This window comes from Strigops habroptila, chromosome 2 (assembly GCF_004027225.2).
Source record: "Strigops habroptila isolate Jane chromosome 2, bStrHab1.2.pri, whole genome shotgun sequence".
Taxonomy (NCBI): Eukaryota; Metazoa; Chordata; class Aves; order Psittaciformes; family Psittacidae; genus Strigops; species Strigops habroptila.
The window spans coordinates 60,782,700-60,809,378 of record NC_044278.2 but is presented as its reverse complement, the minus strand read 5'-3'; the positions used below and the strand labels follow the sequence as shown (position 1 = coordinate 60,809,378).

Sequence of the window (26,679 nt, the reverse complement as noted above, 5' to 3'; positions counted from 1 at the left end):
AATAGTAGTGACCTCTTCCTTTGTAGCTTTGACTTCCTGTGAGGTTGTCTGTTAAAAAGATTCTGCAAGATGCTTCCTTTTCGGATCCTGTAAGAAGTGTATATTCAGCAGGAGAAACATCTGACTGAGCAAAGACTAACTTACACAGTGGTTTGGAAGCCACGTGTTGAAAAGTGCTGGGGAAACACAGCAGGGAAAATGATAAAAAGGGATGAAAGCAGTTCAGACGGGCAAAGAATGCAGATTTAAAAATGCAAACCATCTGAACACTGATGAGTGGGCAGGTTGCAATAACTTCAGGGCAGACCAAAGTTGCACAACACTCATATACTGTAAGTTGACTCCCACAGGACATTGCTTGCAGTGGTTCGAAACTGGAAGTAGGGGGGGAATTGGAAGTTGAGGTGCTGCAGAGAGCAATCTTGCAGCAGCAGAGTGCAAGTAGAAAATGGGTCAGTTGAAGTAATAGCTTTTTTCCATGTTGTTTGTGCCGGCCAGGCCAAACCTGTGTGGAGCACAGGGTTATCGCATTCATGATTATTTATTTATTTTTCTTCAGTGTGTTAGAAATGAATGTGTTTGCAATGAGATTTGGTCACCCAAGTGTGACATTATGAATCCTTTCTGTGGACACTGTCTTGAGTGCCAAAATTCCAGGCTTTGTCTAGATCGTTAAAATAGTGTTTGGAAATGTAATGCTGTGGCCTCAGATTCCCAGGAGGTCAGCAGAAATGCTAGCCTGAAGTATCCTTGCTAATACCACCTGCGGTTTGTTCTCGCCTCTGCATTGTGGTAGGCAATCTCCTTGTTTGTGCTGAAACAACTGGATGTGTCACCACACTGAAGTGGATAAGGGGCTTGCCCAGTTTAAAAAAACCTAAACCAATAAACCAGACAATGCCTTGAACATACATTTCCCCACCCTAACCCCCTGCTGTATCAGTTTACTGGTTCAGTTTGTAATATTCCAGCCCCATAACACAGGGGTGTTGGCAGTGGTGGAGGCACGGTGCAGAAATGAGGGATGGAGTGGAGAATGCCTTATGCCAGTGTTATTGTTGGTTTTCTTTCAATGTGAAAACACAGGCTTAGTTACAGCTTCAGCCTAAACTTTGGACTCAGCTTTGATGTACTTTAGCAGCTTGCAGAAAGGTGATAGCATATGGTGACTGTGGTTTTGGTCCCTCCTGATGGTCAGATATAATCACGCAGTGTGTGATCAGAGGTGTGTAAGCTGTTTGACTGCAGTGTGATGAGATGGTGGCTCCTGAGGCGCAGGCTGTTAATGAAATCCAGGCCTGTCCTTGCTCCTGGTTCCTTTTTCTGATCACAGCTGGCTGGTATAAGAGGCTCTTATGTCCCACGATTAAGTGGTCATTGAAACAAATGTGGTTAGAAAGAAAACTCCAGAAGAGGCTTATTTTTAATCCAGATCAGGTAAGTGATCTGTCACTAGGTAGTACACTGATTTACACTGCAGTGTAGCAACAGAGGCTGATGATGACTATGGTACAAGGAGGTGAATGATAAGGCTCATGATAGGGGATGGCCAGACTTTCTTCAGCCAGCTTTGCCCATACCAGTTGGTTAAAGAAGTGAGTTCATGTAAGGACACAGTGTACATGATGGTCCAGCAATGTGCTAGTGTATTTTCCCTGGAACACAGCCGCCTCAGTCAGACTTTATTTCATTTTGGACCATGCCTCCCTCTACTAATGCACAAGCTGTCCAAACCCCCTAGGTATTAATGGAGTACAGATTTCCAAGTCTCGGTCTGACGTCCCCTACCCACGCCCTTTATGTAAATCTCTATCAATCATCACCCTAAGGACATGTATTTAGTTAGTTGTGCCATGTATCCCCCATTTTGGACAATACAGACCCCTCACGCCTTGATGTGCAGACGTCCTTCATTCCACCTCAGTGTGCATGCAGCATCCATAGCAGAGGTACAACAGTCTCTCTTCTTTGGGTCTGATGCTGGGGCAGCAAACGATGTAGTCCACTGACACTGTGCCAGTTCATACCAGCTGAGGAAAAGGTTCCCCTCTGACCTGCTGGTGTGATGCTCTTCCCTACTCCCCTTAATAATATCCACAGAGGACCATCCTTTCAAGGCTGTGGGCAGAGGAGGGCTGGCTGGCTGAGAGTTTGTGCTCCTTGCCTGGTCCTTTTGGGGACAGGCTTGCTCACAGTCCCACTGCATAAGGATTCTCAATGGCGAAAGAGAAGACAGCTAATATTGCCCCCACTGTGCATGCAGCCAGGCATGAGTTTTGCTTTTGCTCTGTTAATACTATGCTTGATATAGCAGAAGCAGGCAGGCACATGATCTCCCCGAAGGCAGGATTCAGTGTTACTGTAGAAACTGGCCACCAGCTTCTTTTGTAGCTAGCAGCTGTCACGGTGTGGTTACAGCCAAAGCATGTCACTCGTACAGTGTCTGCAGGCTCTGGAGTTTGTGTCTGTTTCTGAATCCTCCATGCTACAGCTTGAATATTAATTCTGCACCTTCTATCAAAGCCTGCTGAAATATTTCTGTATTGTATCTCTTTTTAGAACCATTTTTGATTAATATTTGATGTTTTTTCCAGGTTTCATTTTCTTTCACCAATACTTCAAGGCATAGAGGAGCTGGTAAAGGCATTGCCATGAAACCTAACTTGAAGCAATGGAAACAACTCATGCTGTTTGGGATCTTTGCATGGGGTCTGCTTTTTCTGGTGATATTCATCTATTTTACAGATAGCAACACTGCTGAACCAGTTCCGAGTTCCTTTGCTTACATTGAAACTAAGAGGCTTCTGCCCCTTCAAGGCAAGCAGAGAGTCATCATGGGAGCCATTCACGATCCATCGTTCTCAGAAACCATCAATGGGAATGAGGTACTTCTTAATGAAGATCTCTTAGGTACATTTAAATCTGGGACTGGAAGTATTAAGAAATGGACTGATTTGGAAGATGCCTTTAGAAATGAAGATGAGTTTTTTCCATCCCAGATAGGAAGAAAATCAAAAAGTGCTTTCTACCAAGTGAATGACGATTATTTATTTGCTGCTGGTCAGCCCCGGTCACACAACCACCTTCAAGACATAGCAAAATTCATCTCAGCAGATGAGGATAATCCAAAAGTAAATATTTTACAGGACAACTGGAGCCATCAGAGAAGAATGAGGAGAAGGAGCGCAAAGCACAGGAGAAGCCAGATACTTGATGAATCTGATGACTGGGATGGGCTATATTCCACAATGTCGAAATCCTTTCTTTACAAGCTTTGGAAAGGGGATGTCTCTTCCAAGATGCTAAACCCTCGACTGCAGAAGGCGATGAAAGATTATTTGAGCACCAATAAGCATGGGGTGCGGTTCAAGGGGAAACGAAACTCCAAGTTGACAGGAGACCAGCTATTCTGTGAGCTAAAAGAAAGGGTGAATGTGAGAACAATAGATGGCAAGGAGGCTCCCTTCTCCACTCTTGGATGGGAAAAGCACGTTCCCCAAATTCCACTGGGCAAATTGTATACACATGGCTTTGGGAGCTGTGCAGTGGTTATGTCTGCTGGTGCCATACTGAACTCCTCTCTGGGGGATGAAATAGGTGGGTGAAATGCATCTGCTCATGTGCATATATATGTACATGTATGTGTTTATGTTTGTCTTTCAAAAGGTTCATTCTGCTCAAGCATAGGGCTGTAAAGTCTGGTTGTTCTCTCTTAGCATTACATGAATGTGAGCTTATGGAATTCAGTGAAGCTGTTCGCTTCCAGGACAATACAAGTGAAAAGAAAATCAAGCCTGGAATCATAATTTGATTTAAAGAAAACAATGATGCCTTCGTATCATATTACAGCTTCTAGTATAAAGGAGGCACTGGTTTCATCAGATCTGCCATATTTGACATTTTGCTGCAACATGCATTTACTTCTTCAGCAGATTAGAGCCATGTTCAGGTTTTATTCTGCAAAGCTGTTTCATACCTGTGTATTTTCTTGTGGCTCACAGAAAAACTGCTTCTTGTATTGCTATCCCAGACTGAACTTTGTCTCCGTGCCAAGAAGCAGTAGAGCATCCTCTTCATCTCCTGCATGAGATGAAGAACTCATGCAAGATGAAGGACTCTTAGAGTTCACAGACATAGAGAATCCAGGCTCTTGAGTAACTTCATGCACTGAGATCCCCTGACCTCTTTTCCAAGAGTGATTTTAAATGAGTTCAATATCTCCGCCCATTGTTTTTCCATTGCTACAGTGTAGTCAGTGAGGTTACGGGTGTGCTGACATGTCGGCATCTCACAGAATGCCCCACTTAAGGTGGCATTTTTGTGGTAGTTATTTAGAAAAGGATTGTAGAGCCATAAAACTAATCTTGGTTTTTGGTTTTTTTTTTTTTTATTTTTGAAAATGAATGCTACTACTCATGTTACCATCTCAGTAGTTCTTCATTTTGGTAGTACACGTGCAGTATCCTAAGAGCGCTGAAAGAAGGATGAAATGTATGTCTCAAACTTGCTTCTGGAGCAAGAGTTACCTCCTTCAGGCTCTCTTTAAAAACCTTTTGATGTTCACTTATTAATCCTCAGATCTTCCTGGACTTCACATCCCAATACTTGCTTCATTGCACTGTTACCACCTCTTCGACACAGGTGGGTTTTTTTTAAATTCCTGGGATATATTAGAGCGGCTATCATTATCAAACTACTCTAATAGGCTTCCAGCACAGCATGGGTGTCCAGCTGGCCTGCAGCTAAAATCACACCAGGGCAACTCCCAGTTTCACATGAAGCCCCACTGATTTAGAAATCTTTGGGGTGAAAAAACTTAACAGTTCCTCCCATCTCCAGTGTGTTATCCTTGACTGGAAATCTGTTAGTGTTCCTCAGTACATCAGTTTTACACCAGTATGAATTAGTGCTGTACTGGAGAATCTATAGCACATTACATATTACAGCATGCATCATGACATATTTGCACACTCAGGTGCAGGCCAGGTGTGGACTTCAGTGCTTGACATGGTACCTGGGGCCCGTATGCTCCTGTGTGTACCCATTTTCTTGTGAACGGTCTGGGCACAGAAAGCTTATGTCATTCTGGGAGGAAGAGCTTTTGGTTTAATTGGGAAATTGTCATCTGATGCACCTAAAGGGAGGAGGAGATCCTCTTTGGTAAGGCTTACACAGACATTTCAGATCTCCTCCTACCTGTTGCAGAGTAAAGTGTGTAGGGCAGCACGAGTCACAGAAGGTTTTTTTCTAAAAGTGTCTTCCAGGCCATGGGCAGGTACTTGTGACTGAGGAAAGAATCTGGCTCAGAACTGTGGCAGGGCAACTGACTGCTTACACTCATCCCAGAGGGGCCTGGTGCCAACCTATGGGTCTTAGTGGTCAGTGTGGCTCCTGGGAAGTGCTAATATACAGGAGATATCATGCCAGTGTTTTCCACTTAAAATGGAAAATGGAAGCTCCACCATCTGTTCATATCATGATTCCCATGGGGAAGAAGTTATACTTCCCTGCAGAGTGTGTGTTACAGCTGAGTTCTTGGCCATGCATTTCCACCTCCCCTCTAGTCCTTGAAAAAGTGAGTGACCAGAAAGAGAAGGACCAGACTGTACAGGATGCTCTTTCCCTGTGCATGCACAGCAGTAGAAGACTGTCCTTTCCCAGAGCTGGCATCAGGGCTACCACGTCTTAGTTGGAAGTCCAAGCAGACCTGCCAGTTTGGAGGCACCATGGGCAGCTCTCTGGAGTGGTGCTGCTCTATGAAGTCAGCCCGGCATTCGTGCTGAGCACCTCTGTGTCCTCAGTCAGCATCATTAGGGAGTGGGAAAAAGCACCCCATGGACAAGTTCTGATTTTGGGGCCATGGGCTGTACAGCCTTGGTTGATGAAGTTGCTGCAGGCAAAGAGCTTTTACTGTTTATCCTCCTGAAAGAAAAAAAGGGGCAAGAAAGCAGTGCAGGACCTTTCTCTTCATAGGCCTTTAGCTCCCTCTTCTGTGTTCATATTTGAAATGCAGGCATAAATGTCATTTGTGTTCTGCCTCTTGCCCTCATCCCTCCCACCCCCTGATTGTTTTTTGAATAAAACTACATATAGAAATACTGTGCAAGTACAGCAGACATTCCCATCGTGATCATGCTATTTACTGTGAGACCCAGTTATTTTGACATCATTGAGAAGTAACAGGGATCTGTGATCAAACCACAAACTTTTTGTATCTTTAAAATGGTTATCTCCAGTAAGATTAAAATCAGTTGACTAAAACCCAGCTATTATCAGTGTTAAGCTGTGTCCTGGTTATATATTTGATGGTGAAGGAAAGGTTTTTGGTCTTGATATGAAAATCCAGCATGGGGAATGTTGGAAATGCAGCACACTGTCTCTCAGTTAAGTTGTGAACCATATCATTCCCATTTCCCAACCCAATTCCCCGTTCTCAATCAGCAGATTATTAAAAAGTTATTAAATGCAGGTCCAGATGTATGTTCTTAAATTCATAAGCAGTTTTCAAGTATAAAGGATCTTTGTTTCTCTTCTCCAAAAAAGTGGAGTACCTGCAGCTTCTATTGACTTCATGTCATCTAGCTCCTACACATTCAAGCTGCTTATATTTAGGCAGATGAAGGCAAGGTCTTGAGGCTAGGGTTGTCCCTGCATAGAGACATAGAAGAAACCTCCACTCCTTAGCTTCTGAGGAGTTGGGCTCAGTAGCCATTTGGCAAAAATATCACTTTTAGACACAGAATGTTCAAGTACGGCGGAGACTGGATGATGGCTTCAAGTCACACAATGTTTTCTTGTCTGGAGTACAAGTGTGGAGTAAAGATGTGAAAGGATGGAAGAGCCCAGTTTGATAGAATCAGGCACAAGCTCCATTGAGGCGTGTTGGTTATCTTTGGAAACTTCTGCCTGCACCATTTTTTTAGCTACAGACAACTGCATTTTAAGTGACTAGAGAGAAACAGCTGTATAAACTACCTATGGGTTAAGGCATTACGTGGCTTGAATCATATTTTCTGCTTTCATCAATAGAAGGGATAAAAGTAGTCCAAATAGGGGTCTATTGACACGGACAGCGTGTTTCTGGGCAATGGATGTAATATCTTACTCTCTCTCACACCTCTTGGGTTTCGAGATCCCCTTAAAAGAAGCACTGGGAGGGTGTTTATCTTTTATCCAGTTGAAGCTTGCACATAGTGTCTATCCTTGACCCATACTTAACCTGTAGCTGCTTTCTATTCTGCATGACTCCAAGGTCAACAGCTCATGGGGAAACTTTGACAGGTGAGCTTTGTTAGATCTTTGCTACCAACGGATCCTTAGTTTCTGTGTGTGAGCAGGTTTGTGGGCTGACTTCCCTACAGAGACTCTTTAAGACATATACTGACCTTGAGAATAAGTACATGGTATGATTAATAGGTTTGGGGTAATACCTGAGATTTTCAGGTATTACAAAATACTGCAAAACACAAGCTTATAGTTAAGTTAAAACACAAGTGTTGGTATTCATTCAAATGTGTAATTAGATATCCTTGCAATTAACATGCTTTTGCATGGGGTAATTTGTTATAAATTTTGCAGTAGAAGTAGTGAGAAATTGTGTGTACCGGGTGTACTAATAACCTTCCCACACTAAGTTTGTCCAATTAAGAGAAATACTGAAGTATTGCAAGCTAAATTAATAGATGATTCTTAACTTTCTTTTTTTGTGGATCTTAAGAATGTTATTAATACGCGGCAGATGCAAGATTTTTCTTTGCACATAGTAGAATGTTTATCGTCTTTAGAACGTCAAGATTAGGAGAAATGTGTAAGTTTCATGTTAGTTTAGATAATTTGGTTTATTTTTATATACTTTTATATTTTCGTACTGTTCTGTATTACCAAGGAAAACAAATACCCCCACATTTATGCTCCTAGATTCTCATGATGCTGTTCTAAGATTTAATTCTGCTCCAACACGTGGCTATGAAAAAGACGTTGGAAATAAAACCACCATGCGGATCATTAACTCTCAGGTAAGATCTTCCCTTTGTGAATTCAAGTCACTGTTACTTCTGTACAATAGGACATTATAGAATCATAGAATAGTTAGGGTTGGAAAGGACCTTAAGATCATCTAGTTCCAACCCCCCTGCCATGGGCAGGGACACCTCGCACTAAACCATGTCGCCCAAGGCTCTGTCCAAATTAATGACTTCTGAGAAAGTGTTAGGTAATTTGGGAAACAGCTAGTGGTTTTCCAGTCATGATGTAGAGCAGGTGTAAGTTCTTCCTTACAGGGATGTTCACACTGCTGTCAATGTAGAGTGATTGCAGTAGTTACTTGATATCCTTGTTTCAAAGAATTGGTTTGTAAAGCTTCTCATGTGTCGTACATCTCTGTAAAGGCTCTGCAGGATGCCAGAGCCATCAGTACAGAAGACCTTCACCACACTGCCTCCAGGATCTTCACAAAGCCTGGGCTCTGGGTATCCCAAAGCTCTTTTCTCATATTCTCCAGTCCCCCAATTATTTCCTCACTGGAAGGCAAAAGAAATGGGAACTGAGTTGTCTTAATATATCATTTTAGGCAAGTCATCATTCTTCAAAAGTTTGGAATGAAGTAGTAAAAAACTTTAAAGTACACTGGGTATTACATATAAATTACTTTGTTCATCTGAATGGAAACGGAAAATGGGATTTTCTGCATATGGGTGTCCACAGATAATTGTGCATTGAGCTACAGTGACACCTTATGGTTGAGAGTAGTTTTTCAATTTTGAAAAAACCCTATTGCCTGAACTCTGGTCTTGGGCAAACCAAGCCTCTTTCCTTTTTATCAAAGGCAGCCAAAAAGCAGCAACAGAGTTATTGTGAAATTTTATGACATATTGAAATGCTGAGTTTACTTAGTCAATACCAGTAGGACGGTTGGTTATGTAGCATGCTCTTGTATGAGAGCAAAATTTTAATTTACTGTAATTCTTAAGAATTTGTTTTTTATTTCTTCTTTGAGTGACATGCAAAGTCCATCCTTGGTGGGTGTGTTCTCTGTGTGTGTAAGTTCATGTTCTTTGCCACTGCAGAAAGGACTGTTCACTGTCATTCCCTTCACACTCGTTTCATAGCTCTTTGTGAGGCAGCAAGACAGACTAGATCTTTGAAGTGATCTGGGCTAAATATGCCCCTTTCTTTGCTCAGGGGAAGAGAGCAGAAATATCTTACTCTGGCCTTAGGGCTAAAAGCAGTGTATCAGAGAACATGCTAGGGCATGGCTAAAGTTCAGGCCAGGTCAGCTCACACAGCTTCCTCACATATGTTCATATTCCCACCACTGTTCTGCTTCTTTAAAGAGGTCAGAAGCTATCTGTGATAAGAAACTGGCCTTCCTGTCTCCAGGAGTGAAATATGCACAGGCCATTTGATGAAAGTTGCTTTCCCAATCAGTACTGAAGATGGGTTACCCATACAGGTTTACTCAGCCTCCTTCCCTCCTCGCTGTTGGAAATTCCTGCATTCAGTTGTTTAAGGATGAGAAGGAAGCCAGTGCAGCCATAACAGATATTGTTATTCCAGATGAAACTCATCTCATACATATGAACGCAGACTCACTAAGACTGAATAACTGTGTGGATAACACCTCCAAAAGACTCTTGCTTACTAAAAGGCAAGTAAGAGCTCCTTTGTGGAACCAAGCTTTTAAAAGCTTGACCTTTTAGTCTGTTTGTACTCTCAAAAAAAGGAGTTTACGTTCTCAGGCGAAAACTGCTTTGAGAAATGGAGCTGGGGAGATGCTGATGGCAGCACGACTAATTCTGTTCTTGTAGAAGGCTGATAAAAAGTCATTAAGCTCAAAGTTTATGGTAGGAAGAATATTGCTATGGCAACAATATTATTTTTCTGAAGAAAAATATGCATAATCAAATATGGCTCATTGGATCCTAAAGGGAAATGAAAATTAGTATGAATTTATTTGTCTGGAATGTTGATTAGTTTAACAGCTGGAGCCAAATTCATGCTGTTTGAACCAATGCTGAAATCATTCAGCTCAGTCCTGCCTGAGATTGGATGCACCAAGGATCAGAAAGATCTGTCTAGGCATGGAGAGTCCGGAAAGGGATGAGCCAGCAGGAGTGAAGAGTAAACTTCCAGTGGGGCAGCAGGATCAGGCAGAGTACCAGGACATGCAAGGAGATACATTAGAGCAGTAGGTCAGAGCAGTGTGACAGTATGACAGTTACTTCAAAAAGAGCCCTGTCACATACCTGTTCTGGAATTTTTTTTCCAGGTATACCGCGTTTTACAGTCATGGTGTAGTTTGCAGTTTTGGAGCTACTTGAAATGAGACTGACTTGCTGTTGAAATGAGAAAGCAACCAAAAAGGTGTGGGGGCAAGGAAAGACATTATCCATGGGGGCTGTAGCCCTTCAAAGAAAGAAGAGGATCCTGCAAGTGGTCTGAAACACTGTAGCTTTTGTTTTCAAGTTACAGAATACACAGTAGTGTTGATATACAATTATGCAGCATCTCAAGTGGTCTCATCACATCCCTCACAGATGGAGAGTAATTCAGCATACTGCTACTTCAAACTGTCATGAGTGCTGTTTATGGCTAAGTACTTCTTTATGGTTTGGTTTTTTTTTAACAAAACAAGATGCTTAAAATCAAGCAGAATTAAAGCAGAACAAACAGCAGCATGGAAAGGACTGTTCATTTCAGAGAAAGATTCTGCCGTTTTTCTGGATCTCACTTGCTTTTAATGCTGCGAAATTCTTTGCATTTGTGTTCACAGATTCTCACCAATCCAAACCATCACTTTGTCGACAGCTCCTTGTACAAAGACGTTATCTTAGTAGCCTGGGATCCTGCCCCCTACTCTGCAAATCTGAATGTGGTAAGATGTCTGCTTGGACCTTTTTTCCCAATCAGTCTGAAAAGACTGGAGAAAATGAATGTATTTAGTACTGGAGTCTACTGGTTCTCACTTGTTACAATGAACTCCAAGGTCTGTCTTTATCCAAGGAGTGGGGAATGTTATTACTGCAAGAATTGGTCAAAATTGGTTTACTGGTCAAAAGCTTTGTAGTAGGCAGCATTTGTACTGGAATGGACTGCTCTGAGATGCTAGGATAAATGGATGGTGTTGGCATTTTTTATATAAAATATTGCTATTTTCACATAACGGTGAGTTTTCTGGGTGTTTGCCAAGGAGGGAACGTTGCCAGATTTCAGGTGGAGTTTTCAGCAGGAAAGGTGAAGAACTGCACCCATTTTTTCCCCACCTTCCCCTCTCCTTCCCAGACAAAATACAACACCCTAATGAAAATCTCTCTTGGTGTCTTCCCCATTTCTCAGGCCTCCTCCCCACCAGTCTTCCCTTCGTGTCCACTCCCCCACAGCCATCTGTGTTTCATCATCTGCCCCCTCACTGAGAGCAGCAGACATCCATCTGGTTGTCACTGGGGGAGTCTCTGCTTTGGCTGGTGCTGCAGCTCCAGTGGACCAGTTGATCTGATGGTTCCTGGCAGGGGAACCTTGGAGCTGAGCGGGTTGCAAATTAGAAAGTAAATCTTCATCTGCTGAACTCCCTTAGCAACAGATGCCAGAGGCTGCCTGCCTCCTACACAGGCTGCCGTCAGCCTGCCTCACGTGCTGCTGCTGCCTCCATCAGGGACAGGGACACATTCAGATAAAGGTTCACCCCCACACTGGGTTATCTTGCGTCAAGGCTCTTTGAACCCCTTGTTTAACGTGGGCTTGTGAGGGAGAGATGGGGTTGGCTCGTCCCACTGCGTTGCAATTGTGTATTGGCAGTCTCTGTATGAAGAAAGGAAACAGAATAACCCAGAGCGAGGCTTTCTAGGAGGAGCATCCACCAGTGCAGACTGCTTTGCTACCTTTGCTTCTGTTCTGAAGAACCCAAATGTTATTGTACATGTAGTGTTCAAAACACATTCGATACTATAAGATTTTAAATAAATACTTTTTTTTCTCCCAGTGGTATAAGAAGCCAGACTACAATCTGTTCACTCCCTACGTACAGCATCGCAGGAAGAATCCAAATCAGCCATTTTACATACTCCATCCAAAGTTTATATGGCAGCTCTGGGACATAATTCAGGAGAACACTAAAGAGAAGATACAGCCCAACCCTCCTTCTTCAGGTTTTATTGGTAGGTGTATCAAAAATGGGCCCAGTAGACATGTTAGATTAAAAGTAAAATTAAAAAAATTGTGAATGTGTGCATTGCATGAGGGTCAGGTCCATACACATGTATTGTTTGTTCTTGTTACTCTATACAGAAACAATGACTAGCTAAATCACATGGTATGAGAACTAGAAAATAGTTGGGTGAATTTAATGCTCTGCTGTCTTGCCCTTCACATCCATAGTATGCATACCACATTTATAAAACATACATACATCTGTGAGAAATTTGTATTATTCCATATTAATTTATCTGTTGAGAATCTGCTCAATTCTGAAGTTCTTTGTTGGGATCACAGAGCAGAGATGCATCAGAAAACAAGTGAAAAGGTGTGGCAGATGATACAGAGAGGATGAAATCACTGACAGGCCAATTTGTATTCCCTACACAGGTCAAGGAATGGGTTTGGTGGGACACTGGAACAGATTGCCCAAGGAAGTTATGAATGCTCCATCCCTGGCAGTGTTCAAGGCCAGTTTGGATGGGGCCTTGAGCAACCTGGTCTAGTGGAAGGTGTCCCTGCACATGCCAGAGGGGTTGGAACTGGATGGTCTTTAAGGTGTCTTCCAACCCAAACCATTCTGTGATTCTATGATTATGATTTCCCATGCCCTGCCACAAATTCCAGTGGCACAAATTTAAGTCTGAAAGTGCCCAAAGCATCCCTCTTTTTTCTTATACTTGAAGGAGTAGAGTTTCACTGTATTTTTTTTGGTCCTTCCTTAGTATTTCTTGGGGGATAATTTGGCACTGTGCCCACAGTGCATACAGCATAATGACTTACCTGATGCATAGCAGGTCCTGATCGTGAATGTCTGAAGGATGCAAGCAGTCAGAATAGCAAGGCTGAGACAGGATCTTCCTTGCTCATGCTTCTAGAGACACAGAGGGCAATAAAGCTCCAAATACTGTCTTCCTCTTTGGAAACCCCATCCTTTCTTCTTTGACATTGTGATACTGGTCTGTGTATTTGCTGCAGTCAGAAAATGCTCTTTTATTCTATCTGAAAGTGAAAATACGTGAGATTGCATCCAAGATGGGAAAACAGTTCTGAGTACTTATCTTGGCTCTGTACACAATAGTGGCACCCCAAGATATTGTGGGGCCCACCAAAGGCCTTAGGGAGGGTGCTGAAGCTCTCAGAGGGATGACCATTGGATCATGGTAGATGCCCATTGATGATCTGAGTGGCTTGTGCTTACCTGGAGCATGAGTGGAAAGAGGAGTCGTTGTGTGTTGGAGGAGGATAACTTGGCAGTTGGTTTCTTCCTCAAGTGAGGTTTTTGGGGCCTGCTTGTAAAAATTCATAAGAAGACTGCTCATGTGGAATGATCTCACCAGCTGCATTCACATTTTGCAAAAGCATTTCTTAGAGTAATGGAGTTGTTGATAAAAATAGGTTAACAGCTGCTGATTGTAAGAATAGTGAAGAGAATCATTGTGCTGTCAATCTGTACTTCTACGATATATAAGAAACATTTCAAAAGCTTTCTTTGAAGAAATGGAGTTAATTTCACTATAAGAATAGAAAAGTAATCTTCAACCCCAAATCTAAATGTTCCTGACAAAAAATATCCTTCAAGCAGAGAAAGCTTTGAAAATACCACATTAAGCAAGCAACAACATTAACAACAAAAGCTGTATAGATAAATATACTCTGTGTGTACAAATGCAAATTTGCCTCCTTCTCCTCTGCTGGGGATTTTATTTATATTGTTCTTTTTCAAAGGATATGCTTAGACATTTTGGTAATGCTATTATTAGCTTTAAGAAAGCTAGGCAGTAAGACAAGCTTATTGGGAGTCATATCCGCCTCATTTGATAACTAGCTACTATTCTGATATAGATGCATTTAAAATACTTTGTTAGGGAGAGGCTTCCTATTTTGGTAACGTTATTGAATGGATGCCTGTGCATTGCATGTGTTATGTAATAAAAACTGGGAGACAGCACAGAAATAGCAACTGCATATTGTCAAAGGTGAACATAAAGGGCAAGATAAAGCATAAACATACAATGTAGCTTGGCAGAACTCTGACAAGTCACGTTGGTCTTCAGATCAGGTATCTCTCAACAACTCATGCAGTAAATAATCCAGTTGGGAATGAAGCTGGCAGACACAACCGAGTGCACCTGTATGAAAGGTGTATCCTGAATATTGAGCTTCTACTTGATTCTTCTAAAATCTATAGAATTATTTCCTATATAATTAATAGAAAGAATGGGTAAGTCATCATCATAAAATATGAGTGTCTTAATTTCAAGAAGATACAGGGAAAATGGTTTATTAAATGGTCACACTGCTAATACTTTTGTGCTCAAAACAGCTGTATGAAGGAAGATAGACTGTTGTTAAATAGAGGGTATGAATTTTCACAGGCAGAGAGACCGGTAGCCCTGAATCTAAGCTCTTTATAGCATGGACCATAGTGACTCTAATCACTTTATTCTAATAACTTATTGTAAGTCTGTGTGCAATGCTCTGCGATTAGAATGAGCGGAGACTCTGCGCAAGGATCTGGTTTGTCCACATTTACACTGGCACAAAGTCAGGCAGCCCTCTGTGAGCTGTGGTTACTTGTGGAGGAAGAGCAGCAGTTCCTCAAGTCACTGTTGCTACCAGTAACGTGGAAAAGGTAAAAAAACCAACCAAACAAACAAACAAAAAAAATGGTTCTGGGTGAAGTGAAGCACTTTTATTTCAAGCTTTTTAACCCTCTGCAGTCGCAGTTTACAAAGTTGGAGAAATGTATAAATTAAAACATGGAAATGTCAGACTTTTTCCTTTCAGGAATGTCAGGAATATTTTAGGGTGGTCTTAGACTGTTTCTTCAGTAATTGCTTTTCTCACCTGGCAGTTGTATCTATTTCTGCCACTTAGCACTATTTATAAAAAGCTGAGTCTTCCCAAAGGGAGGATGCTTGGTGGAATGTGTTCTCATGGTGTTTGCTCAGTGAGTCAGCATCCTTCAGCAGTGATTGATGTCAGGGGAATCTTTTAACGCTGTTAATAGCTGTATTAACATACTTAAGTCACAATGTTATTAAGTCTCCTGGAAAAGGGGCCAGTGGGTCATTTATGGGGAAGAGGTAGTCTCTCACATCCTGTGACTTCAGGGGAATGAGTGAGAAGAAGTAGGACCTTTTCACTGGTTTCTCCATTGCGGGGGAGCTAGGAAGAAGATTCTTTGCACTTCCTTTGGGATATGGGATGCCCTGTCTTGGCATAAGTCTCTCCTGGAGCTCCTGGCTCCCAAAACCCTATGCTGAGGCGAGACAATAGCATTGTGATAGCTGGTAGTTGGGGTGAGGGGAGTGCGGTGCATGTCCCAGGTGTAGAGGAGGGGAGGGGAGAGGATGGGGAGAGAAGTGTGGCACAGAGCAGCATTGGTGGTGCTCTGTGGGTTACATACAAAGTAAGGCATAAGTCTGTCACTGCTTCTAGCCTCTTCTGAAATGATAACACACACACTATGGAGGTTTAAAACCAGGTCAGAGGAATATTACCCAATACGGATCAGCTTCCTCCAAGATTCAAGTTTCCCTGTTCTTCTTCTTCAGGTTTTAACCTGTAGATCTTCCTTTCTTTGGTTTTCTTCTAAGCAGCTTATCAGCTCATGGAAGCTCATCCGTGGCCAGCGTCGGTGCTGCACCTTAACACTGAATGCAGACCAACATCTCACTGCAGTCTTTTCTGCTAAATTTTTTTAAACTTTAACACTGTTTTCTACCCAACTTAGTGATGGATATGAGTTCAGGACATCATTGAAAGTAGGCTGAACTCATTGTCTTGTCAGATTGCAGCCTGTTTGTTTGGTGTTACTTCTGGGGGTATACCATGGCTAGGAAGGATTAACTTGTCACAGACAAGTCACCCTTTAATGTGGTATTTTCTAGCTCAAAGGCTATGAATAATGACTGAGAAAACACAGAGACTGGGTTTTGGGTTTGTTTGGGTTGGTTTTTTTTTGGGGGGGTGGTGGTGGAAAGGTTCACTAGGGTAAAATAAACCTTTTATTTCAATCTAGGAGTCTTTTTTGGCTTGTTTTCTGAGTCACCAGTGTGGGCTTTCCCTGGCTTATAACTTTGCCTTATGTGGCATGTCCGAGCTTAGCTAATGTTGCTCCTCATTATAAACTATTTACTCTTTGTCTTCCTAATCTAATCCTTAGATGAGCTTTGAGAACCCATTCTTGCGTATTTTTGCATCATTTCTGCAGCTGCCACCTTCATGCTTTTGAACAAAACTGCACAGTATTACGGTCTTGCATTAGCATTAGGCAATTGCCATGGTGGCTTTTTGCAGTTAAATTTGTCAGTTCACATTTGGCTGAAAATTGTGTTTGCTAAATGAATATTTACATGTTTACATCATGTCTTTGATCTATTCCATTTTTCTCAGAAGAAATGTAAACATCCAGACACCAAATCTTGAACTTGGATTCCACTGGCAAATCCTAAATTGACAGCTGAGAAAACGTCACTGTTCTTAAAGAAGGATTTGCTCTATCTTTTGGCATCAGAAATAAGTGTTACCTCTTCACTTCCTACTAATACATTTTTCACTGTGAAGTATGAACTCAGTCTTCCGTCTCTCTTTCGGAACACACCAATGCTGAGTTTTTAATTGGGGCTGGTGGTGTATAAATTGGCAGTCTCTATTTTTACCACTCTGCTGCAAGAAAACTGTTCCTATACCCTCCCTGGTAGCCTGTGTAAACAACCTAGTGCTGACCCTACATTTCTGTTTCTCAAGAGCAGCCTTCTGTGTGCACTGGATGGGATGGTATATTAGCATTTGGAAAGGTTGCGAGCTTTTTAATAATGTCTAGATTATATATAGGCTTTTCTATGAAGATTTTGCTCCTGTCTGTTGTTTACTAACTGGATTTGCTATGAATTCTTACTTATTGTAGTCTGCCAATACACCTGGCTAGCTTACGTCTTCAGATGTGGTTTTACTTGAAATTCACATCTATATACCTTTATATACCAAACAGCTTTTGTCTTTTTAGAAAGCTAGTTGAAAGCTCTGACTGTGGTATTATATTTTCTTTTTTTTTAATCCCAAACCAAAACATAGTCTAAAAATAACGTTTCACATTATCCGTGTAGGTGGTAGTCTTTGCTATGTGTTGTAGCTTTTTGCGTAGCATATGAACCACTGAACACAAAATGATAACTAAGCCCAGATGACTTTATTGTTGGCAGAAAGAAAGGCTTGTTTGAGGCTTTACAGTTGACATTACAGATTTAACAGTTATGCGTCATTAATAGTTGATAACATTATTTTAATCTTCATTTGCATGCACTGAGACAATAGTACAAGACTATCATTACACTGCAACATTAGCAGATCATTGTATGACTAAGAACTTAAATTTAAAATGGCTTCAGAGAGCATGTTGAATAGAAGAATGCAGCTGATCTCCGGCTCAGCTTAGAAGAAATACACTTGCACGATCTGAAACAATTCGACGTTAAGAGTTGCCTTTATTACTGTTACTTACTCAACTGTTTGCCAGCAGTTGGTGAAGGAACAGAATAGTGCTTACTCTTTCCAGCTCAGTTTTATTCAAGTATTATCACACAAATAAATAATAGCTCCAAATACATCAGCTTTAAATTCTTCTTATTCTAATAAAGGGACTCTGAAATGTGAGCACCTCCTACCTCCTGAAATACAGAGATAAAAGAGCAAACTCTCCACTTACAGCACCCCAAATCACACACATACATAAAAAAAATCTTTACTACTCTACTGTATCACCCAAATTTGAGTAATACATTTAAAATTATATGATTACTGGTCAGCATTTTCCAGACTGTGTTCATATTTCAGAAAATATTATTGTGATTAATGTACACTTTTTGCATTCAGCATTAAGTGATAAATATGTCATTTTCTAGGTCTACTATAGAGTGAGAGTCTGTATACATTAAAGATGACAAGTACTGCACAATTTACTAAGCTTAGGCACCAGGCCATTTGGTGACAATTAAATTCCTTAATAAATATTTGGTTTTCTTGTGGTTAGTATTCATCATAGTTTATGAGCTAAACAGAGGTAAAAGACCCCTTTTTCAGAAATACAGTATTTTAAAAAGCCAGAGCTACTTTTACTATATATTCCAAAGAATAACTGAGGTGCATTTGGCCCAGTTTCAAGGAGTGACAGATTTTCCTCTGGTATCTTAAATCCAATCAAGAGAGACTACAGAAGTAGACTAACATATAAAAAACTATACGTTCTAAATGCTTTATGTTTACTTGTAATGTTTTCAAGTGCAAAAGTTATCAAACATAAACTTATTAGTGTGTCTAGCTAAATTGTTTTCTGTAAATAAATTTGTGGTGTGTGTGAAATGAGACACATTATGAGTACAATAATCAGATTATGTGTATTCAAGTGTTTCCAGCATATTTTGTTAAAATGAATACTGAGTTCTTGCTGAATATCTGAATTACACTTATTATTCCAGATTCTTTCATACAGCATCTGCTGTATTCAGGTATATTTAACTATATTTTATTTACTTGTAAACCATTTACTTGTAAACCATAAAGAGACCATTCTTTTTAAATTAGTGTGCTAACCACAAAGCTTAATTGTATTGTACAAAAGATGCATGTTGGAAATCTCTTGGGTCATTAAAATTGCCAAGAACAAATTGAAAAACATTTTCTCCTTTTGATTAGAATCCATAGTATGTGTTCATTTGTATAAACCATCCATGCAAGGAATTTAATCTTAATTTAATTCTGGTTTAAATGTTTTCAGTGCAGATTGTAAAAGCTCAGGAGTTTGTGCCAACTGGACTGAGTTTAAACCATACCAAACACTTCCTGACACCATAGATATCTGCCAAGCAGGAAAAAAAGAAAAGTAACACATCTATCTAAGGATTTGAAATACTAATATATGATATTTTGAAATACATAATACTTCATCATGTACAGCATCTAATAGTGTTCTGTTATATCAAACTTGCAGGTTGACTGCTTCTCTGACAGCCACATAATTTCTTTGGAATAATATATTTAAAAATATTTTTTAAAGAATATTCTATGGGTCCCTTCCAAACCATTCTATGATTCTGTGATTCACAATGCTTATTTTGTCTAATGAACATTGCCATTCAACTCTAAAACATTCATAAAGCGTACCTTTGAATGATCTATTATAAAACAACTTTTCTCCACACAGGCAGAATTATTTTGGACTTTTCCATTTTCACAGTTGTAATCCAAATGTGACTTCTGAAAATCCAGCAAGGGTATTAGAATTAGAGTGGCCTATACAGAAGTATCTTCAGTTGTGATTTTGAATGTCACACTTGCCAAAGCTGAAATCTTGCCAGATACCCTGACTTCTTCCTTACTACGTTAGATTGGATATTTAAGACCTAAAAGTTTTAAAGGTTAAGCATCAGATCTAGAAGAGACCAGGTCTAATGGTCATTTTACACCTGCTTGCTGGTGCCACTCAGGCTTCCCCCACAGTCAACAAGGACAAAGGAACTTCTAGGACATGACTTGTATGATCTATTTTTAAATGTCTGCTCTGGGATTAGTAGACATGTGCTGCTTCCTTAAAGTGCATACTTTCATCTATGGACAGCAAAGGAGCCTGTGATACCTATCTCGGGTATGAGTAACTGCACCAGTGGGCACATTTGGTCAGATGAATCCCACCTCGTTTTCATTTCTTCTCACAGTGCTCCTGGAAAAGCCAGTTAGATTATTTTTCCACAAAGCTCCAAAAGCTTCTGACCTAGGAAAATGGAGGAAAAGGTGCATGATAGCACCCTGACATCTAAAATAAGTCAGATGAATTTTGCCCTAGAAATGCCTGTCTCCTGCACTGTCTATGAAGAGTACTTTAGACCAGCTAGGTCAGAGACAGGCATGAACATATCAGTGAGATTGTGTCCAGACTATAAGATGTTGGGACAATTAGTGTCTCATCATGCTTGTTAATGTCACCAGTCTTGTGCTGGTTTGTATGTAGTAATTGTTCATTGACTGAAAACTAACTTAAGGACTGTGAGCAAAGACAAATATTGAAGTGTATCATACGGAAATTCTTCACCCTACAAGCTATGAAACAATATGGTTTTCATTCATACTGATGCTGATGATCATGGAGGACTGCTAAGATATGAAACAAACTTGCAGGTGATATTGAATTGGGCAGTGATGTGAAAAGTACAGAGACAAAAGATGTATCGGTATGTAATTTGCAGGCAATACAGGGAAAAGAAGTAAATATGGGACACTTGGAAACTACAGGTGCAGGAGGAAATGTGAATAGGTTCAGCCACAGAAGAGAAACCTAGGAAGCAATAATACAGAGATTTGTAAAGATAAGAAATGGGAAGCAATGTAGGACTTCTCAGAGTAGACTGGCAAGCAAAACAGGGTAGCAGAAGCAACATCAAGTCAGTAAGCAGTCAGGGGCATACATCTTCTTTATCGTTGAGACTGCATCCAAAACATAAAATACTCATAAAAGTTCAAACGTAATGTAAAAAGTATTTTGGGGATCATGTAAGTGCCAAAAAGCTACTGGTAATTTAAAAAAAAAAAATATTATGAGATCACTGAAGGTAACTGGACGAGAGAGGGAAGATGGGGAAACTGAGTTGTGAGGTAGATGAAAATATAGAGAGCTCGGCACACATATTCCTGCTGGATACAGATGCCAGCAACTCACTGCAATGTTGCTAGCACCAAGGAAAGAAAGAAATTGAGTTAAAGAGTGATACTAAGAAACATAGGCGGGAACATGAGGCAGGTAGCGCAGGGAGCTCTGTTAGCAGTGCTGTTCTAGGGGCTTAAGAAAAACAAGCCAGACAGGGCATTAGAAAGTAAAAACTGAATACATCCTAGTACATGGACTGGTGTAAATGCCCTCATTGTCTAAACTGTTGCTATTGTTTTAAAGATTTTTTATAAACTTAGATAGCAGTAACAGCTCTACTCCACTAGGGCTGTCCCCTGTGGAGGGGCTTCACATCCTCTAAGGTACAGGACAGAAATGAACCCATTTATTCCCTACTTTAGTGAGGACTGTATTCATACAAAGAAACAGCCTCTTTTCCAAAAAAGCTGCTTGGTTTGTGGTTTGTTTTTTTTTTCTTTTTAGCACACCCCCCCCCCCTTTTTTTTTTTTTTAATATAGTGCTGTGCTACTTTCTGGTTTTGAATGGAACATCAGAAGCAGATCATTCCAAGAGAGAATTTGGAAGCTATGACAGCTAAGTGGAGGGACCTACCTCCTCAGGTTCATGTAGATTGACTGTATAGTCCTGCATGCCCTGGGATCTCGCCCATAGATGTTTGGGAGTGCTGGTTTTACCACACCATTGGTCTCCTTGGCTGCAGGTCTGTAGTGCTAAAGGAGGAAAAGTCTGACGCTGACTACTATTATTCCCCAGAATAGGGTTTGTCTTCCCTCCCTCAAAACATCATTGTCCAGCATGAGCAAAAACTTGAGTGGACTGGCAGAAACTATGGTTATTTACGATCAACCTAACCTAAAATCCCAAGACATGGACTGGATGGAACAAGGCAGGAGAGGCAAGAAGCTAAACTAAATATCCCAGTGTGCCTTTTAGATTGATTCTGGAGGACATTGATCCACAGATCACTAAGAACTAAAACTCTTAAGTGCACTATTAACTGATTTACAGGAAAGCCAATGATATTGCTTAAAATTTTGTCCTTGTTGCACCACGCTTGCAGTGACATGGCCATCTTTGTGGTGATTAAGGAAATTATAAGGGAGCCCCAATTTTCGTTCTTGACAGTTTTCCTATCCCACAAATATCAACTTCCTTTATTAATTTTAAGGTTAGCTGGTGTCGTGGTTTGAGCCCAGCCGGTAACTCAGAACCACACAGCCGCTCGCTCACTCCCCCCCCCCCCCGTCTTCCTCCCCCCGCTCCCGGAGGGATGGGGAGGAGAATGGGAAGAATGCAACTCCCACGGGTTGAGATAAGAGCAGTCCCGCAACTAAGGTATAACACAAAACCACTACTGCTACCACCAATGATAATAACGATTAGTGAAATAACAAGGGGAGAGGATACAATTGCTCACCACCCGCCGACCGATACCCAGCCCGACCCGAGCAGTGATCTCGGCCTTCCGGGTAACTCCCCCCGGTTTATATACTGGGCATGACGTGCTGTGGTATGGAATACCCCTTTGGCTAATTTGGGTCAGGTGTCCTGTCTCTGCTTCCTCCCGGCTTCCCCTCCTCCCTGGCAAAGCATGAGACTGAGAAAGTCCTTGGTTGGAATAAACATTACTTAGCAACAACTAAAAACATCGGTGTTATCAGCGTTGTTCCCAGGCTGAAAGTTAAAAAACACAGCACTGCACCAGCTACTAAGCAGGAGAAAAATGACTGCTATAGCTGAACCCAGGACAGTATCCACCCCTTATTCCATACCATTCATGTCATGCTCAGATCCCACATCTCTCAGCACACCATCACCCCTGTCCCATATATACAAATATATATACACCCACACCCACACACAGAGAAAGATATCGTTCCCTAGCCCATGGACCAATCCCTGTAAAATTGCTGAACTCATCCAGTCCATGATGTCAGGTTCCATCTCTTGTAATAGTCTTTCAGGGCAGGAGGGACGGTACATAGTGTTGGGTTGTGGCCTGCTGATGATACCGCCAAACTCATCTGGTCACTGCTGAGCTCGTCTGGTTTCCTCAAAATTCATTCTTTGTTGAGGTGATGATCGGAGGGAAGTCAGGGTCAATGGCTGGTGACCTGAAGATATCTAGCTGGTGGGCTATAAAAGTGTTATAGAGCAGGCAACAGCGTACAATTGAGTTCATTGGCTGTTTTCCCCCAAAATCAAATCCCCTTGAGGTACACATCGGACTTCCCCATCTTCCCGCATTACCCACCAAGTATATCCAGGTCCCTGAGCAAAAGCAACCCCACGAGTGGGTTTGCCTTTACCTGAAGCAGGAATAACCCAGACTGTCTTCCCCAACAAATTCTTTATGTGCACCACAGGAACTTTATCCCCCTCTACAGTACGTAAAAGTTCTGATTGGGCTGGGCCAGCCCTGTTGGCAGATCCCCTACTGTTGACCAACCAGGTGGCTTTTGGTAAATGTGTATCCCAGTGTTTCAAAGTCCCACCACCCATTGCTCTCAGTGTAGTTTTTAACAGCCCATTGTACCGTTCGATTTTCCCAGAGGCTGGTGCATGGTAGGGGATGTGGTATACCCACTCAATGCCATGCTCTTTGGCCCAAGTGTCTATGAGGTTGTTCCGGAAATGAGTCCCATTGTCTGACTCAATTCTCTCTGGGGTGCCGTGTCGCCACAAGACTTGTTTCTCAAGGCCCAGGATAGTGTTCCGGGCAGTGGCATGGGACACAGCATATGTTTCCAGCCAGCCGGTGGTTGCTTCCACCATGGTAAGCACATAGCGCTTGCCCTGGCGGGTTGGTGGGAGTGTGATATAGTCAATCTGCCAGGCCTCCCCATATTTGTACTTCAGCCATCGTCCTCCATACCAGAGAGGCTTTAACCGCTTGGCTTGCTTAATTGCAGCACATGTTTCACATTCGTGAATAACCTGGGCAATAGTGTCCATCGTTAAGTCCACCCCTCGATCACGAGCCCATCTATATGTTGCATCTCTGCCTTGATGGCCTGAGGTGTCATGGGCCCACCGGGCTAAAAATAATTCACCCTTATGTTGCCAATCCAAGTCCATCTGAGCCACTTTAATCTTAGCAGCTTTATCCACTTGCTGGTTATTCTGGTGTTCCTCAGTGGCCCGACTCTTGGGTACATGAGCATCTACGTGGCGTACCTTCACCACCAGGTTCTGCACCCGAGCAGCGATATCTTGCCACAATGCAGCAGCCCAGATGGGTTTACTTCTGCGTTGCCAGTTGCTCTGCTTCCATTGCTGCAACCACCCCCACAGGGCATTTGCCACCATCCATGAGTCAGTATAGAGATAAAGTACTGGCCATTTTTCTCGTTCAGCAATGTCCAAGGCCAGCTGGATGGCTTTCACCTCTGCAAATTGACTCGATTCACCCTCTCCCTCAGCAGTTTCTGCAACTTGTCGCAGGGGACTCCACACAGCTGCCTTCCATCTCCGATGCTTTCCCACAATACGGCAGGACCCATCAGTAAACAAGGCATATTGCTTTTCACTCTCTGACAGTTCATTATATGGTGGGGCCTCTTCAGCACGCGTCACCTCCTCTTCTGGTGACATCCCAAAATCTTTGCCCTCTGGCCAGTCCATGATGACTTCTAGAATTCCTGGACGACTGGGATTTCCTATTCGAGCTCGTTGTGTAATTAGTGCGGCCCACTTACTCCATGTAGCATCAGTTGCATGATGTGTAGAGGAGACCCTGCCTTTGAACATCCAGCCCAGCACAGGCAACCGGGGTGCCAGGAGGAGCTGCGCTTCAGTTCCAATCACTTCTGAGGCAGCTCGAACCCCTTCATAGGCTGCCAGTATCTCTTTTTCAGTGGGAGTGTAGCTGGCCTCGGATCCTTTATATCCCCGACTCCAAAAGCCAAGGGGTCGACCTCGAGTCTCCCCTGGAGCTTTCTGCCAGAGGCTCCAGGTAGGACCATTCTCCCCAGCTGCGGTATAGAGCACATTTTTCACATCTGGCCCCGCCCGGACTGGTCCAAGGGCTACTGCATGAACTATTTCTCGTTTAATTTGTTCAAAGGCTTGTTGTTGCTCAGGGCCCCATTTGAAATCATTCTTCTTCCGGGTCACGTGGTAGAGAGGGCTTACAATCAGACTGTAATTTGGGATGTGCATTCTCCAGAACCCCACAACACCTAAGAAAGCTTGTGTTTCTTTCTTGTTAGTTGGTGGAGACATTGCTGTTATCTTGTTGATCACGTCTGTGGGGATCTGGCGGCGTCCATCTTGCCATTTTATTCCCAAAAATTGAATCTCCTGTGCAGGTCCCTTGACCTTATTCCGTTTTATGGCAAAACCGGCCTTCAGCAGGATTTGGATTATTTTCCTCCCTTTCTCAAAAACTTCTTCCGCTGTGTCACCCCACACGATGATGTCATCAATGTATTGCAGGTGTTCTGGAGCTTGCCCCTGTTCCAGTGCAGTCTGGATCAATCCATGGCAGATGGTAGGGCTGTGTTTCCACCCCTGGGGCAGTCGGTTCCAAGTGTACTGGACGCCCCTCCAAGTGAAAGCAAACTGTGGCCTGCATTCTGCTGCCAAAGGGATTGAGAAAAATGCATTGGCAATGTCAATTGTGGCATACCACTTGGCTGCCTTTGACTCCAGTTCATACTGAAGTTCTAACATGTCCGGTACGGCAGCACTCAATGGTGGTGTGACTTCGTTCAGGCCACGATAGTCTACTGTTAATCTCCACTCTCCATTAGACTTTTGCACTGGCCATATGGGGCTATTAAAGGGTGAGCGGGTCCTGCTGATCACTCCTTGGCTCTCCAGTCTGCGGATCAGCTTATGGATGGGAATCAAGGAGTCTCGGTTGGTGCGATATTGCCGCCGGTGCACTGTTGTGGTCGCAATTGGCACTTGTTGTTCTTCGACCTTCAGCAACCCCACAACCGAAGGATCCTCTGAGAGACCGGGTAAGGTGGACAGCTGCTTAATTTCCTCTGTCTCCAAGGCAGCGATACCAAAAGCCCATCTATACCCTTTTGGGTCTTTGAAATACCCTCTCCTGAGATAGTCTATGCCAAGGATGCATGGAGCCCCTGGACCAGTTACAATGGGGTGCTTTTGCCACTTCCTCCCAGTCAGGCTGATTTCAGCTTCCAGCATAGTTAATGCTTGGGATCCTCCTGTCACTCCAGAAATAGAAATGGGTTTCACCCCTTGATACCTTGATGGCATCAGAGTACACTGTGCACCGGTATCTACTAGAGCCTTATACTTCTGTGGGACTGATGTGCCAGGCCATCTGATCCACACAGTCCAGTAAACCCGATTATCCCTCTCCTCCACCTGGCTGGAGGCAGGGCCCCTCTAATAGTGATCACAAAATTCTCCACTTCTGTCTTGTAGAAAGGGATTAGTATTCCTTATCACAGGAGCTGGAGTAAAATCAGCTCTTTCGCTCCATCTGGGAAACTGCTCGCCAGAGACTGGAGCAGCAGCTTTCCTGGGAGGATCATCCTTGACCACTGTTCTCCTCTTCAGTTCACGCACCCGTTGCTCCAGAGCTGAAGTAGGTTTTCCATCCCACTTTCTCATGTCTTCTCCATGATCCCGCAGGTAAAACCATAGGGTGGCCCGTGGCGTGTACCTCGTATATTTTCTTTCTCGAGCAGTAGGGCGCCTTCTGTTGATAGCTGAGACATGGGTTGGTACGCGTGGAGAGCTGGATAGATCGGATAAATCGTCTCTCAATTGTTTGAACTCCTGGGACAGTTTTTCCACAGCTGAAATGATGGAAGGGGTGAGA

At 42.5% G+C, this 26,679-nt stretch overlaps 1 protein-coding gene across 4 annotated transcripts in view; it reads left to right on the top strand.

Annotated features, from left to right (window-relative positions):
- ST6GAL2 (ST6 beta-galactoside alpha-2,6-sialyltransferase 2) overlaps positions 1-26,679 on the top strand; it is a 181,392-nt gene that overhangs the window by 146,196 nt on the left and 8,517 nt on the right. For 3 of the 4 annotated variants that reach the window (XM_030476718.1, XM_030476717.1, XM_030476716.1), the window contains exons 2-5: positions 2,595-3,597; positions 7,918-8,015; positions 10,772-10,873; positions 11,978-12,152. In XM_030476718.1, coding sequence (XP_030332578.1) covers positions 2,652-3,597; positions 7,918-8,015; positions 10,772-10,873; positions 11,978-12,152 — 1,321 coding nt within the window. In that variant the 5' untranslated portion in view covers positions 2,595-2,651. Of the gene's footprint in view, positions 1-1,190; positions 1,438-2,594; positions 3,598-7,917; positions 8,016-10,771; positions 10,874-11,977; positions 12,153-26,679 lie in introns of those variants that run through there. The other variant, XM_030476715.1, reaches the window with a different exon arrangement.